Below are 16,484 nucleotides of genomic sequence, written 5' to 3'. Positions count from 1 at the left end.
CTCCACTAGTGTCAGTCTAGTGTCCCTCTGACAGTTACCCACTCCACTAGTGTCAGTCTAGTGTCCCCCTGACAGTTACCCACTCCACTAGTGTCAGTCTAGTGTCCCCCTGACAGTGACCCACTCCACTAGTGTCAGTCTAGTGTCCCCCTGACAGTTACCCACTCCACTAGTGTCAGTCTAGTGTCCCCCTGACAGTTACCCACTCCACTAGTGTCAGTCTAGTGTCCCCCTGACAGTGACCCACTCCACTAGTGTCAGTCTAGTGTCCCTCTGACAGTTACCCACTCCACTAGTGTCAGTCTAGTGTCCCCCTGACAGTTACCCACTCCACTAGTGTCAGTCTAGTGTCCCCCTGACAGTTACCCACTCCACTAGTGTCAATCTCGTTCCCCTGACAGTGACCCACTCCACTAGTGTCAGTCTAGTGTCCCCCTGACAGTGACCCACTCCACTAGTGTCAGTCTAGTGTCCCCCTGACAGTGACCCACTCCACTAGTGTCAGTCTAGTGTCCCCCTGACAGTGACCCACTCCACTAGTGTCAGTCTAGTGTCCCCCTGACAGTGACCCACTCCACTAGTGTCAGTCTAGTGTCCCTCTGACAGTTACCCACTCCACTAGTGTCAGTCTAGTGTCCCCCTGACAGTGACCCACTCCACTAGTGTCAGTCTAGTGTCTCCCTGACAGTTACCCACTCCACTAGTGTCAGTCTAGTGTCCCCCTGACAGTGACCCACTCCACTAGTGTCAGTCTAGTGTCCCCCTGACAGTGACCCACTCCATTAGTGTCAGTCTAGTGTCCCCCTGACAGTTACCCACTCCACTAGTGTCAGTCTAGTGTCCCCCTGACAGTGACCCACTCCACTAGTGTCAGTCTAGTGTCCCCCTGACAGTGACCCACTCCACTAGTGTCAGTCTAGTGTCCCCCTGACAGTGACCCACTCCACTAGTGTCAGTCTAGTGTCCCCCTGACAGTGACCCACTCCACTAGTGTCAGTCTAGTGTCCCCCTGACAGTGACCCACTCCACTAGTGTCAGTCTAGTGTCCCCCTGACAGTGACCCACTCCACTAGTGTCAGTCTAGTGTCCCCCTGACAGTTACCCACTCCACTAGTGTCAGTCTAGTGTCCCCCTGACAGTGACCCACTCCACTAGTGTCAGTCTAGTGTCCCCCTGACAGTTACCCACTCCACTAGTGTCAGTCTAGTGTCCCCCTGACAGTTACCCACTCCACTAGTGTCAGTCTAGTGTCCCCCTGACAGTGACCCACTCCACTAGTGTCAGTCTAGTGTCCCCCTGACAGTGACCCACTCCACTAGTGTCAGTCTAGTGTCCCCCTGACAGTTACCCACTCCACTAGTGTCAGTCTAGTGTCCCCCTGACAGTGACCCACTCCACTAGTGTCAGTCTAGTGTCCCTCTGACAGTGACCCACTCCACTAGTGTCAGTCTAGTGTCCCCCTGACAGTGACCCACTCCACTAGTGTCAGTCTAGTGTCCCCCTGACAGTGACCCACTCCACTAGTGTCAGTCTAGTGTCCCCCTGACAGTGACCCACTCCATTAGTGTCAGTCTAGTGTCCCCCTGACAGTGACCCACTCCACTAGTGTCAGTCTAGTGTCCCCCTGACAGTGACCCACTCCACTAGTGTCAGTCTAGTGTCCCCCTGACAGTGACCCACTCCACTAGTGTCAGTCTAGTGTCCCTCTGACAGTTACCCACTCCACTAGTGTCAGTCTAGTGTCCCTCTGACAGTGACCCACTCCACTAGTGTCAGTCTAGTGTCCCCCTGACAGTGACCCACTCCACTAGTGTCAGTCTAGTGTCCCCCTGACAGTGACCCACTCCACTAGTGTCAGTCTAGTGTCCCCCTGACAGTGACCCACTCCACTAGTGTCAGTCTAGTGTCCCTCTGACAGTGACCCACTCCACTAGTGTCAGTCTAGTGTCCCCCTGACAGTGACCCACTCCACTAGTGTCAGTCTAGTGTCCCCCTGACAGTGACCCACTCCACTAGTGTCAGTCTAGTGTCCCCCTGACAGTTACCCACTCCACTAGTGTCAGTCTAGTGTCCCTCTGACAGTTACCCACTCCACTAGTGTCAGTCTAGTGTCCCCCTGACAGTGACCCACTCCACTAGTGTCAGTCTAGTGTCCCCCTGACAGTGACCCACTCCACTAGTGTCAGTCTAGTGTCCCCCTGACAGTGACCCACTCCACTAGTGTCAGTCTAGTGTCCCTCTGACAGTGACCCACTCCACTAGTGTCAGTCTAGTGTCCCCCTGACAGTGACCCACTCCACTAGTGTCAGTCTAGTGTCCCCCTGACAGTGACCCACTCCACTAGTGTCAGTCTAGTGTCCCTCTGACAGTTACCCACTCCACTAGTGTCAGTCTAGTGTCCCTCTGACAGTTACCCACTCCACTAGTGTCAGTCTAGTGTCCCCCTGACAGTTACCCACTCCACTAGTGTCAGTCTAGTGTCCCCCTGACAGTGACCCACTCCACTAGTGTCAGTCTAGTGTCCCCCTGACAGTGACCCACTCCACTAGTGTCAGTCTAGTGTCCCCCTGACAGTGACCCACTCCACTAGTGTCAGTCTAGTGTCCCCCTGACAGTGACCCACTCCACTAGTGTCAATCTCGTTCCCCTGACAGTGACCCACTCCACTAGTGTCAGTCTAGTGTCCCCCTGACAGTGACCCACTCCACTAGTGTCAGTCTAGTGTCCCCCTGACAGTTACCCACTCCACTAGTGTCAGTCTAGTGTCCCCCTGACAGTGACCCACTCCACTAGTGTCAGTCTAGTGTCCCCCTGCCAGTTACCCACTCCACTAGTGTCAGTCTAGTGTCCCCCTGACAGTGACCCACTCCACTAGTGTCAGTCTAGTGTCCCCCTGACAGTGACCCACTCCACTAGTGTCAATCTCGTTCCCCTGACAGTGACCCACTCCACTAGTGTCAGTCTAGTGTCCCCCTGACAGTGACCCACTCCACTAGTGTCAGTCTAGTGTCCCCCTGACAGTGACCCACTCCACTAGTGTCAGTCTAGTGTCCCTCTGACAGTGACCCACTCCACTAGTGTCAGTCTAGTGTCCCCCTGACAGTGACCCACTCCACTAGTGTCAGTCTAGTGTCCCCCTGACAGTGACCCACTCCACTAGTGTCAGTCTAGTGTCCCCCTGACAGTGACCCACTCCACTAGTGTCAGTCTAGTGTCCCCCTGACAGTGACCCACTCCACTAGTGTCAGTCTAGTGTCCCCCTGACAGTGACCCACTCCACTAGTGTCAGTCTAGTGTCCCCCTGACAGTGACCCACTCCACTAGTGTCAGTCTAGTGTCCCCCTGACAGTGACCCACTCCACTAGTGTCAGTCTAGTGTCCCCCTGACAGTTACCCACTCCACTAGTGTCAGTCTAGTGTCCCCCTGACAGTGACCCACTCCACTAGTGTCAGTCTAGTGTCCCCCTGACAGTGACCCACTCCACTAGTGTCAGTCTAGTGTCCCCCTGACAGTGACCCACTCCACTAGTGTCAGTCTAGTGTCCCTCTGACAGTGACCCACTCCACTAGTGTCAGTCTAGTGTCCCCCTGACAGTGACCCACTCCACTAGTGTCAGTCTAGTGTCCCCCTGACAGTGACCCACTCCACTAGTGTCAGTCTAGTGTCCCTCTGCCAGTTACCCACTCCACTAGTGTCAGTCTAGTGTCCCTCTGACAGTGACCCACTCCACTAGTGTCAGTCTAGTGTCCCCCTGACAGTGACCCACTCCACTAGTGTCAGTCTAGTGTCCCTCTGACAGTGACCCACTCCACTAGTGTCAGTCTAGTGTCCCCCTGACAGTGACCCACTCCACTAGTGTCAGTCTAGTGTCCCCCTGACAGTGACCCACTCCACTAGTGTCAGTCTAGTGTCCCCCTGACAGTGACCCACTCCACTAGTGTCAGTCTAGTGTCCCCCTGACAGTGACCCACTCCACTAGTGTCAGTCTAGTGTCCCCCTGACAGTGACCCACTCCACTAGTGTCAGTCTAGTGTCCCCCTGACAGTTACCCACTCCACTAGTGTCAGTCTAGTGTCCCCCTGACAGTTACCCACTCCACTAGTGTCAGTCTAGTGTCCCTCTGACAGTGACCCACTCCACTAGTGTCAGTCTAGTGTCCCCCTGACAGTGACCCACTCCACTAGTGTCAGTCTAGTGTCCCCCTGACAGTGACCCACTCCACTAGTGTCAGTCTAGTGTCCCCCTGACAGTGACCCACTCCACTAGTGTCAGTCTAGTGTCCCCCTGACAGTTACCCACTCCACTAGTGTCAGTCTAGTGTCCCCCTGACAGTGACCCACTCCACTAGTGTCAGTCTAGTGTCCCCCTGACAGTTACCCACTCCACTAGTGTCAGTCTAGTGTCCCCCTGACAGTGACCCACTCCACTAGTGTCAGTCTAGTGTCCCCCTGACAGTGACCCACTCCACTAGTGTCAGTCTAGTGTCCCCCTGACAGTGACCCACTCCATTAGTGTCAGTCTAGTGTCCCCCTGACAGTGACCCACTCCACTAGTGTCAGTCTAGTGTCCCCCTGACAGTTACCCACTCCACTAGTGTCAGTCTAGTGTCCCCCTGACAGTGACCCACTCCACTAGTGTCAGTCTAGTGTCCCCCTGACAGTGACCCACTCCACTAGTGTCAGTCTAGTGTCCCCCTGACAGTGACCCACTCCACTAGTGTCAGTCTAGTGTCCCCCTGACAGTTACCCACTCCACTAGTGTCAGTCTAGTGTCCCTCTGACAGTGACCCACTCCACTAGTGTCAGTCTAGTGTCCCCCTGACAGTGACCCACTCCACTAGTGTCAGTCTAGTGTCCCCCTGACAGTGACCCACTCCACTAGTGTCAGTCTAGTGTCCCCCTGACAGTGACCCACTCCACTAGTGTCAGTCTAGTGTCCCCCTGACAGTGACCCACTCCACTAGTGTCAGTCTAGTGTCCCCCTGACAGTGACCCACTCCACTAGTGTCAGTCTAGTGTCCCCCTGACAGTTACCCACTCCACTAGTGTCAGTCTAGTGTCCCCCTGACAGTGACCCACTCCACTAGTGTCAGTCTAGTGTCCCCCTGACAGTTACCCACTCCACTAGTGTCAGTCTAGTGTCCCCCTGACAGTGACCCACTCCACTAGTGTCAGTCTAGTGTCCCCCTGACAGTGACCCACTCCACTAGTGTCAGTCTAGTGTCCCCCTGACAGTGACCCACTCCATTAGTGTCAGTCTAGTGTCCCCCTGACAGTGACCCACTCCACTAGTGTCAGTCTAGTGTCCCCCTGACAGTGACCCACTCCACTAGTGTCAGTCTAGTGTCCCCCTGACAGTTACCCACTCCACTAGTGTCAGTCTAGTGTCCCCCTGACAGTGACCCACTCCACTAGTGTCAATCTCGTTCCCCTGACAGTTACCCACTCCACTAGTGTCAGTCTAGTGTCCCCCTGACAGTGACCCACTCCACTAGTGTCAGTCTAGTGTCCCCCTGACAGTTACCCACTCCACTAGTGTCAGTCTAGTGTCCCCCTGACAGTGACCCACTCCACTAGTGTCAGTCTAGTGTCCCTCTGACGTCACCCACTCCACTAGTGTCAGTCTAGTGTCCCCCTGCCAGTTACCCACTCCACTAGTGTCAGTCTAGTGTCCCCCTGCCAGTTACCCACTCCACTAGTGTCAGTCTAGTGTCCCTCTGACAGTTACCCACTCCACTAGTGTCAGTCTAGTGTCCCCCTGACAGTGACCCACTCCACTAGTGTCAGTCTAGTGTCCCCCTGACAGTGACCCACTCCACTAGTGTCAGTCTAGTGTCCCCCTGACAGTGACCCACTCCACTAGTGTCAGTCTAGTGTCCCTCTGACGTCACCCACTCCACTAGTGTCAGTCTAGTGTCCCCCTGACAGTTACCCACTCCACTAGTGTCAGTCTAGTGTCCCCCTGACAGTTACCCACTCCACTAGTGTCAGTCTAGTGTCCCCCTGACAGTGACCCACTCCACTAGTGTCAGTCTAGTGTCCCTCTGACAGTTACCCACTCCACTAGTGTCAGTCTAGTGTCCCCCTGACAGTTACCCACTCCACTAGTGTCAGTCTAGTGTCCCCCTGACAGTTACCCACTCCACTAGTGTCAGTCTAGTGTCCCCCTGACAGTGACCCACTCCACTAGTGTCAGTCTAGTGTCCCCCTGACAGTTACCCACTCCACTAGTGTCAGTCTAGTGTCCCCCTGACAGTGACCCACTCCACTAGTGTCAGTCTAGTGTCCCTCTGACAGTTACCCACTCCACTAGTGTCAGTCTAGTGTCCCCCTGACAGTGACCCACTCCACTAGTGTCAGTCTAGTGTCCCCCTGACAGTTACCCACTCCACTAGTGTCAGTCTAGTGTCCCCCTGACAGTTACCCACTCCACTAGTGTCAGTCTAGTGTCCCCCTGACAGTGACCCACTCCACTAGTGTCAGTCTAGTGTCCCCCTGACAGTGACCCACTCCACTAGTGTCAGTCTAGTGTCCCTCTGACAGTGACCCACTCCACTAGTGTCAGTCTAGTGTCCCTCTGACAGTGACCCACTCCACTAGTGTCAGTCTAGTGTCCCTCTGACAGTGACCCACTCCACTAGTGTCAGTCTAGTGTCCCTCTGACAGTGACCCACTCCACTAGTGTCAGTCTAGTGTCCCTCTGACAGTGACCCACTCCACTAGTGTCAGTCTAGTGTCCCCCTGACAGTGACCCACTCCACTAGTGTCAGTCTAGTGTCCCCCTGACAGTGACCCACTCCACTAGTGTCAGTCTAGTGTCCCCCTGACAGTGACCCACTCCACTAGTGTCAGTCTAGTGTCCCCCTGACAGTGACCCACTCCACTAGTGTCAGTCTAGTGTCCCCCTGACAGTTACCCACTCCACTAGTGTCAGTCTAGTGTCCCCCTGACAGTGACCCACTCCACTAGTGTCAGTCTAGTGTCCCCCTGACAGTGACCCACTCCACTAGTGTCAGTCTAGTGTCTCCCTGACAGTTACCCACTCCACTAGTGTCAGTCTAGTGTCCCCCTGACAGTTACCCACTCCACTAGTGTCAGTCTAGTGTCCCTCTGACAGTGACCCACTCCACTAGTGTCAGTCTAGTGTCCCCCTGACAGTGACCCACTCCACTAGTGTCAGTCTAGTGTCCCCCTGACAGTGACCCACTCCACTAGTGTCAGTCTAGTGTCCCCCTGACAGTGACCCACTCCACTAGTGTCAGTCTAGTGTCCCCCTGACAGTGACCCACTCCACTAGTGTCAGTCTAGTGTCCCCCTGACAGTGACCCACTCCACTAGTGTCAGTCTAGTGTCCCCCTGACAGTTACCCACTCCACTAGTGTCAGTCTAGTGTCCCCCTGACAGTTACCCACTCCACTAGTGTCAGTCTAGTGTCCCTCTGACAGTGACCCACTCCACTAGTGTCAGTCTAGTGTCCCCCTGACAGTGACCCACTCCACTAGTGTCAGTCTAGTGTCCCCCTGACAGTGACCCACTCCACTAGTGTCAGTCTAGTGTCCCCCTGACAGTGACCCACTCCACTAGTGTCAGTCTAGTGTCCCCCTGACAGTTACCCACTCCACTAGTGTCAGTCTAGTGTCCCCCTGACAGTGACCCACTCCACTAGTGTCAGTCTAGTGTCCCCCTGACAGTTACCCACTCCACTAGTGTCAGTCTAGTGTCCCCCTGACAGTGACCCACTCCACTAGTGTCAGTCTAGTGTCCCCCTGACAGTGACCCACTCCACTAGTGTCAGTCTAGTGTCCCCCTGACAGTGACCCACTCCACTAGTGTCAGTCTAGTGTCCCCCTGACAGTGACCCACTCCATTAGTGTCAGTCTAGTGTCCCCCTGACAGTGACCCACTCCACTAGTGTCAGTCTAGTGTCCCCCTGACAGTTACCCACTCCACTAGTGTCAGTCTAGTGTCCCCCTGACAGTGACCCACTCCACTAGTGTCAGTCTAGTGTCCCCCTGACAGTGACCCACTCCACTAGTGTCAGTCTAGTGTCCCCCTGACAGTGACCCACTCCACTAGTGTCAGTCTAGTGTCCCCCTGACAGTTACCCACTCCACTAGTGTCAGTCTAGTGTCCCTCTGACAGTGACCCACTCCACTAGTGTCAGTCTAGTGTCCCCCTGACAGTGACCCACTCCACTAGTGTCAGTCTAGTGTCCCCCTGACAGTGACCCACTCCACTAGTGTCAGTCTAGTGTCCCCCTGACAGTGACCCACTCCACTAGTGTCAGTCTAGTGTCCCCCTGACAGTGACCCACTCCACTAGTGTCAGTCTAGTGTCCCCCTGACAGTGACCCACTCCACTAGTGTCAGTCTAGTGTCCCCCTGACAGTTACCCACTCCACTAGTGTCAGTCTAGTGTCCCCCTGACAGTGACCCACTCCACTAGTGTCAGTCTAGTGTCCCCCTGACAGTTACCCACTCCACTAGTGTCAGTCTAGTGTCCCCCTGACAGTGACCCACTCCACTAGTGTCAGTCTAGTGTCCCCCTGACAGTGACCCACTCCACTAGTGTCAGTCTAGTGTCCCCCTGACAGTGACCCACTCCATTAGTGTCAGTCTAGTGTCCCCCTGACAGTGACCCACTCCACTAGTGTCAGTCTAGTGTCCCCCTGACAGTGACCCACTCCACTAGTGTCAGTCTAGTGTCCCCCTGACAGTGACCCACTCCACTAGTGTCAATCTCGTTCCCCTGACAGTTACCCACTCCACTAGTGTCAGTCTAGTGTCCCCCTGACAGTGACCCACTCCACTAGTGTCAGTCTAGTGTCCCCCTGACAGTTACCCACTCCACTAGTGTCAGTCTAGTGTCCCCCTGACAGTGACCCACTCCACTAGTGTCAGTCTAGTGTCCCTCTGACGTCACCCACTCCACTAGTGTCAGTCTAGTGTCCCCCTGCCAGTTACCCACTCCACTAGTGTCAGTCTAGTGTCCCCCTGCCAGTTACCCACTCCACTAGTGTCAGTCTAGTGTCCCTCTGACAGTTACCCACTCCACTAGTGTCAGTCTAGTGTCCCCCTGACAGTGACCCACTCCACTAGTGTCAGTCTAGTGTCCCCCTGACAGTGACCCACTCCACTAGTGTCAGTCTAGTGTCCCCCTGACAGTGACCCACTCCACTAGTGTCAGTCTAGTGTCCCTCTGACGTCACCCACTCCACTAGTGTCAGTCTAGTGTCCCCCTGACAGTTACCCACTCCACTAGTGTCAGTCTAGTGTCCCCCTGACAGTTACCCACTCCACTAGTGTCAGTCTAGTGTCCCCCTGACAGTGACCCACTCCACTAGTGTCAGTCTAGTGTCCCTCTGACAGTTACCCACTCCACTAGTGTCAGTCTAGTGTCCCCCTGACAGTTACCCACTCCACTAGTGTCAGTCTAGTGTCCCCCTGACAGTTACCCACTCCACTAGTGTCAGTCTAGTGTCCCCCTGACAGTGACCCACTCCACTAGTGTCAGTCTAGTGTCCCCCTGACAGTTACCCACTCCACTAGTGTCAGTCTAGTGTCCCCCTGACAGTGACCCACTCCACTAGTGTCAGTCTAGTGTCCCTCTGACAGTTACCCACTCCACTAGTGTCAGTCTAGTGTCCCCCTGACAGTGACCCACTCCACTAGTGTCAGTCTAGTGTCCCCCTGACAGTGACCCACTCCACTAGTGTCAGTCTAGTGTCCCCCTGACAGTTACCCACTCCACTAGTGTCAGTCTAGTGTCCCCCTGACAGTGACCCACTCCACTAGTGTCAGTCTAGTGTCCCCCTGACAGTGACCCACTCCACTAGTGTCAGTCTAGTGTCCCCCTGACAGTGACCCACTCCACTAGTGTCAGTCTAGTGTCCCCCTGACAGTCCTGTCAGTTCTTTGGTGAGTCTTGTCTCTTGAGTGCCCTCCAGTGGTGGCAGCCGGCACTGCAGTCAGTCTGCACACGCCCCCTGCACCCATGGGCTCTCTCTCCGAGTCCACAGTCCTCTGTCTACCGTCCTCTCCCTGCCTCCGGGACCAGGCTCCGATCCTTCTGGACGCTCGCCAGGAAGATTTGGCCTTTTTCTGGGGGTTTTACCTTCCAGATGCATTTAACAGAGGTTCCCACGGGGCAGTAAGGCACCGTGAAGTCGGGTCGAAATCCGTCTCCTGGAACATCACACTGTTCTCCTGATGTCCACTTGGCAGTCACTTCACACGTCTGTGTCTCCCGTCTCCTCTCTCTCTGCCCACGCTAGTGTGTCTCCTATCACTACCCTCCTTGCCCACACTACTGTGTCTCCTCTCTCTCCCGGTGCTCACCGCTGTGTCTCCTCTCTCCCCCTGCTCATGCTGCTGTATCTCCTGTCTCCTCTCTCCCTGCGCTCACTGCTGTGTCTCCTCTCTCCTCTGCGACACACACTGCTGTGTCTCCCGTGTATAATTCTCTGTGTTGCTTTGGCCCTCTCTCCTGTTGGAGCTGCGACTGTGCTGTTATTGTGCCAAAATGTACACCTCGCTGTAACCTGGTATTGCTGTAAAACGTGTTGTATACTTATTATTTTTTACGTTTAATAAATAACTAACTCGGAGCGCCTGTGCGGGCCGGCGGCTGCTCTGTGACGCTGCGTGGGAGTGGGGCTGCGCGCCAGCAGCGATCCCGCGGGTTTCCTGCGTGTTTCCTCCGTGTGGGTGGCCGGGAGCCCCCGTGTGTTCACTGCCCGCGCCGGGGCTGATCCTCGGCCGGGACCCCGCTGGACAAGGTGACCTCTGACCCCCACCGCCCCGGCGGGGCCGAGCCCGACCTGTGCCCTGGCTCCCCGGGTCGCGGTCCGAGCCGGGGCGGGCGGGCGGCTGAGCTGAGCCAGCAGCCCGTCTCCTGCTTTATTACTGTTTATTTTTTCTGAGCCTGGGCGGTTTTTAAAAAAAAAAAAACAGGCTCCCCACCCAAAAAAGAAGGCTCTAGGAGCGGGCAGGAAGGCTGTTTTCAGAGAGGAGTGCGGTTTGCTCGGGCTGAGGGCGAGGCGGGAGCGCGGGAGAGAGAGACGGGCTCAGACGTCCCGCTGCTCGGCTCGGGGACACACGCGCGTCAGCGGCTCACGCTTGCACACGGACGGCCACGGGTCTGCCCTCGGAGGAGACGAGCCCCTCGGGGGAGGTTCGGGTCAGAGAGGAGGGGAACCGGTTCCGTCGGTCCCGAGGCTCGGGGGGCGGGGGGGCGCGCGCGCGCGAGGGACCCATTAGCGCAGGTGTCGGAACCCGAAGCGGGTCCGAGTCCGGGAAGGCGACGCTCACTTCTGAGGCGGGAGGAGGAGTGACTGGGACGGGGCCAGTTGAGAAGACGGGTCTCGTCGCACGGACGGGTTCGAACCCAGCCCCGAGGAGCTGCTCCTGTTCCTGCGCCGCGCCGAGAAGCCGAGGGAGTCGCGCCCGGGAGACGGCCCGGACCGGACCGAGCGAGAGGAGTGTGTGCCTGTGTGTGTGGAGGGGGCTGTTCTCGGACTCCCGGGCCGCCGGTACCGGGCCGCCCCTGCTGCCGGGACTCGGAAAGCAACACGTGGGGGAGATGTGGAGCGCGCGGGCGGGCGGCGGCGCAGGAGCGGAGCTGAACAGACGCGTCTTTGTGCTGCTGCTGCTGCTGAGAGGTGAGTGTGTGTGTGTGTGGGGGGAGATGTACCCCCAATCCCCCCCCCCCCCCCGTCAGGTCCCGGGGCTGCCCGCCCGACCCCGCGGTTCGGTTCGGTTCGGTTCGGTTCGGTGCGTTAGAACAGCTCTGCCTCCCCGCCTGGACCGGAACCGTGTCGTTTTCAGCACATTTCTCTGTGTGTTAGTTTGTCGGAAAAAACAGCCGCCGCTCTTCAGCAGGTCCAGAACAGCAGGAATGTGCCCCGTGGACTGTAGGAACACTGCTGTGGGTCTGCCCACCTGTCGCCCTGTCGCCCTGTCCCCCTCTCACACTGACTGGACTCCGAGACAGAGACAGGATGACAGTGGACACTGTGTTAGAGACAGATTGACAGTGGACAGAGCCAGAGATGGACTGACAGTGGACACTGTGTTAGAGACAGGCTGACAGTGGACACTGTGTTACAGAGGCTGACAGTGGACGGAGACAGAGATGGACTGACAGTGGACACAGAGACAGAGACGGACTGACAGTGGACACTGTGTTAGAGACAGATTGACAGTGGACACAGAGACAGGGTGACAGTAGACACTGTGTTAGAGACAGATTGACAGTGGACACAGAGACAGGCTGCCAGTGAATAGAGACAGAGATGGACTGACAGTGGACACTGTGTTAGATACAGGCTGACAGTGGACACAGTGTGGCCCGGCCCGGCCCGGCCGGCTGATGGCTTCCGCAGGCGGCGCCGATGGCTCCGCTCCCCGTGTTCTCGGGGCAAATGCGTTCTGCAGGTGTCCCGGGATGTTCTCCCTCCCTCGCTCCCACGAGGACGGAGAGGAGAGGGGGGGGAGTGCTGGGCTCGGAGAATCGCTGCCCACACATCCTGGAGCAGCTCCCCCCTTCTGCTGGAGCTGCGGGGGCTCCTGTCTGACGCTCCGCTCGTCCTCATCCAGCCCGAGAGGCTCCGCTGGGTCAGGCCGAGCGGGAGCTGAAGGTGTCTGAGCTCCAGCTTGCAGAGCCTGAGCACAGAGGCCACAGAGCTGCAGAGATCTCTCCTGATTGCTAAAATCCCGCGTCTGCGCAGCTGGGACCTGCTGTTTCTGCTGTGTGTGTGTGTGTGTGTGTGTGTGTGTGTGTGTGTATCCTGGTGTCTGCGCAGCTGGGACCTGCTGTTTCTGCTGTGTGTGTGTGTGTGTGTTACCTGGTGTCTGCGCAGCTGGGACCTGCTGTTTCTGCTGTGTGTGTGTGTGTGTGTGTGTTACCTGGTGTCTGCGCAGCTGGGACCTGCTGTTTCTGCTGTGTGTGTGTGTGTGTGTGTGTGTGTTACCTGGTGTCTGCGCAGCTGGGACCTGCTGTTTCTGCTGTGTGTGTGTGTGTGTGTGTGTGTGTGTTACCTGGTGTCTGCGCAGCTGGGACCTGCTGTTTCTGCTGTGTGTGTGTGTGTGTGTGTGTGTGTGTTACCTGGTGTCTGCGCAGCTGGGACCTGCTGTTTCTGCTGTGTGTGTGTGTGTGTGTGTGTGTGTACCTGGTGTCTGCGCAGCTGGGACCTGCTGTTTCTGCTGTGTGTGTGTGTGTGTGTGTGTTACCTGGTGTCTGCGCAGCTGGGACCTGCTGTTTCTGCTGCGTGTGTGTGTGTGTGTGTGTGTGTGTGTGTGTTACCTGGTGTCTGCGCAGCTGGGACCTGCTGTTTCTGCTGTGTGTGTGTGTGTGTGTGTGTGTGTGTGTGTGTGTGTTACCTGGTGTCTGCGCAGCTGGGACCTGCTGTTTCTGCTGTGTGTGTGTGTGTTACCTGATGTCTGCGCAGCTGGGACCTGCTGTTTCTGCTGTGTGTGTGTGTGTGTGTGTGTGTTACCTGGTGTCTGCGCAGCTGGGACCTGCTGTTTCTGCTGTGTGTGTGTGTTACCTGGCGTCTGCGCAGCTAGGAGCTCTTGTTTCTGCTGTGTGTGTGTGTGTGTGTTACCTGGCGTCTGCGCAGCTGGGACCTGTTGTTTCTGCTGTTTGTGTGTGTTACCTGGTGTCTGCGCAGCTGGGAGCTCTTGTTTCTGCTGTGTGCGTGTGTGTGTGTTACCTGGCGTCTGCGCAGCTGGGACCTGTTGTTTCTGCTGTGTGTGTGTGTTACCTGGTGTCTGCGCAGCTGGGAGCTGTTGTTTCTGCTGTGTGTGTGTGTGTTACCTGGTGTCTGCGCAGCTGGGAGCTCTTGTTTCTGCTGTGTGTGTGTGTGTTACCTGGTGTCTGTGCAGCTGGGACCTGTTGTTGCTGCTGTGTGTGTGTTACCTGGTTTCTTGCTGTTGTCTGCTGTCTTGAGAAATCGCTGCCCTGCTCCGTGTTCCTCTGTGGCCTCAGTATAAATGGCAGGTCTGTGTGGAAAAACAGAGAGCTACTGTGCACAGAGCCAGAGCAGCGCACACCCTCTCCTGCTCTCCCCCCCTCTCCCCCGTCTCTCTGTGGGACAGGAAGTGAAGGCAGGCCTGGTGGGTTTGGACATGATACACAATGTTAAAATACTTGGTGTCACAGATGATCAAATGTGAATCGTCTTTCCCTCGGGCTCTGTGTTGTACTATGACTCTGTGTTAAGACCCTGCCGCACTCTCTTTCTCTGTGGCTTAAGACACTGTCGCACTCTCTTTTTAAGATCCTGTCTATTTCTGGTTGGTTAAGAAACCTGGCTCGGTCTCTCTCTCTCTCTGAGCGGGTTAAGATCCTTTCTCTCTCCTCTCTCTGCCTGTGTTGCTAAGACCATATCTCACTCTCTGTTAGTTAAGAGCAAGTGTCTCTTTCTCTCTGTTAGTTTGGACTCTCTCTCTGTTGATTAAGACCCTGTGTCTCTCTCTGTTGGTTTAGACCCTGTGTCTCAATCTGTTGCTTAAGACCCTGTGTCTCAATCTGTTGGTTAAGACTCTGTCCCTCCCTCTGTTAGTTAAGACCCCGTGTCTCAATTTGTTGGTTTAGACCCTGTGTCTCAATGTGTTGGTGTAGACCCTGTCTGTCTCTCCTGTGTTCCCCAGGCCTGTGTCTGTGCTTCAACGTCGATGTCAAGAGGCCGCGGATCTTCAGCGGCCCAGCTGACGCTCTGTTCGGCTACTCGGTCCTGCAGCACGAGGCGGAGGGACAGAAGTGGTGAGTCTGCGCCTCCGCCACAGTGCCGTCACTTACTCTGAACTCCGCGCTGACAACACAGCTGGGATTTGGTCACAGATCTAACCAATCAAAGTGCAGGTGGGATGCCCTCCGTTCCAAACATCCACCTTGAGCTGTGTCCTAGCACTCAGCCTATCAGAAATGCTGATTTTGTGCTTCTGACCAATCGGCATTCAGCATGGCCTGGTGATTTCAGCCAATCAGGTGTTTTTCTTTGTGCTCCAGGATGCTGGTGGGAGCCCCCTGGGATGGGCCGGCCAACAACAGGAAGGGGGATGTCTACAAGTGCATCGTGGGACAGGAGAGGAACTCAAACTGCACCAAAGTGAACCTAGGTAAGTGGACATCACCTGCAGACTGTCCTGTGTGCTGCACTTACACAGACCGGCCAGTGAGGGGCACTGTCCATGGATCTATAGTTGTGTATGGGCATTAGTGCTCTCTTGAGTCCCTCAGAAGAGCAAGGGGGTGTCTCATGCAAAACACTGCGTTGAAATATTGTTTTGCCTAAAGTCTTTATACAAGTTGACTGTCGTAGTGGTAAAAACACTTGTCTCTGTGCCACTTTCTCCTTCTCTCGTTCTCTGTCACCCTGTGCCTCTGTTTCCCTCTCACATTCCCATTCAAATAGCCTTACTGGCATTCTGATGAAGTACAGGTTTGCCAAAGCAGTAATAGTTAGCAGAATATTTACAGTAGTGACATAATGACATTATTCATATTTGAGAAGCTGCCTCTGTTCCTCGGGCTGTGACAGGAGATCACACACTGGGCTGCAGCTTGAGTGAGTTTCCTCTCCCAGTAGGACTGGGAGCTGCTCTGGTTCTGACAGGTGTGGGAACTCAGGGGTTAGATTGGTTATTCTAGGGAAGAATGTTTGTCTAATCCCAGAGTATTTCTCACTGTGCAGCAGAAAGTGCACCTCTGTCTCTGTGGGAGCACAGCCTGTCCTCTCTGGACAGCCAGGTCTGCCTGTGTCCAGTGTCTGTGGACAGACTGGTCAGTGATTCTATCCTCTCTGGACAGCCAGGTCTGCCTGTGTCCAGTTTCTGTGTCCAGGCTGTGGTCACTGAGCCTGTCCTCTCTGGACAGCCAGGTCTGTCTGCATCCATGTTCTGTGTCCAGGCTGTGGTCACTGAGCCTGTCCTCTCTGCCTGTGTCCAGTTCCTATGGCCAGGCTGTGGTCACTGAGTTTGTCCTCTCTGGGCAGCCAGTTCTACTCGTGTCCTCTCTCTGTCCCACTCCGCTGTCTCACTCCAATTCAGATTCAAGCAGTTTTATCGGCCTGACTGCCAACAACACTCTTCCTCCCTCTGCCCCAGGTGAGGTGGCGCTGCAGAACGTCTCCAGACAGCTGAGGAACTCACACTTCGGCATGACGCTGAGCCCCAGCCGTCCGGACGGCTTCGTGGTGAGTGCCAGCTGTCAAAACAGCTCCAGTCTCGCACTCCTCCTCGCCATCTGGGCAGCCAGGCTCAGGATGTGTCACGTCCTGCCCGCCTGTGTTTACCGGGACGAATCCGGGTCCGGGAGAAGAGAATGGGCTGGATGTGGAGGGACTGTGGCTGGTGACTCCCCTCTGTGGCTGCTCCCTGCTCCCAGCTTGTGGGCTTGGGAATAAGGGGATTGGAATGGCGGCCTGGCGTTCCTAATTACAGGGTCTGTAGCTAGAAACATGTCTCCCGCTCGGCTCAGTCCTC

General features: G+C 55.9%; 1 protein-coding gene across 1 annotated transcript in view; it reads left to right on the top strand.

Annotated features, from left to right (window-relative positions):
- The first annotated feature begins 11,044 nt into the window (after positions 1 to 11,044).
- itga10 (integrin, alpha 10) overlaps positions 11,045 to 16,484 on the top strand; it is a 29,222-nt gene continuing 23,782 nt past the window's right edge. The window contains exons 1-4 of the mRNA XM_088905137.1: positions 11,045 to 11,659; positions 14,652 to 14,763; positions 15,010 to 15,119; positions 16,107 to 16,195. Of these exons, the coding sequence (XP_088761263.1) occupies positions 11,581 to 11,659; positions 14,652 to 14,763; positions 15,010 to 15,119; positions 16,107 to 16,195 (390 nt within the window). The 5' untranslated portion in view covers positions 11,045 to 11,580. The remainder of the gene's footprint in view (positions 11,660 to 14,651; positions 14,764 to 15,009; positions 15,120 to 16,106; positions 16,196 to 16,484) is intronic.

Source organism: Atractosteus spatula, chromosome 25 (genome assembly GCF_055471065.1).
Source record: "Atractosteus spatula isolate fAtrSpa1 chromosome 25, fAtrSpa1.hap1, whole genome shotgun sequence".
In the NCBI taxonomy this organism is placed as follows: Eukaryota; Metazoa; Chordata; class Actinopteri; order Semionotiformes; family Lepisosteidae; genus Atractosteus; species Atractosteus spatula.
This window is presented reverse-complemented; position numbering and strand designations above follow the sequence as displayed.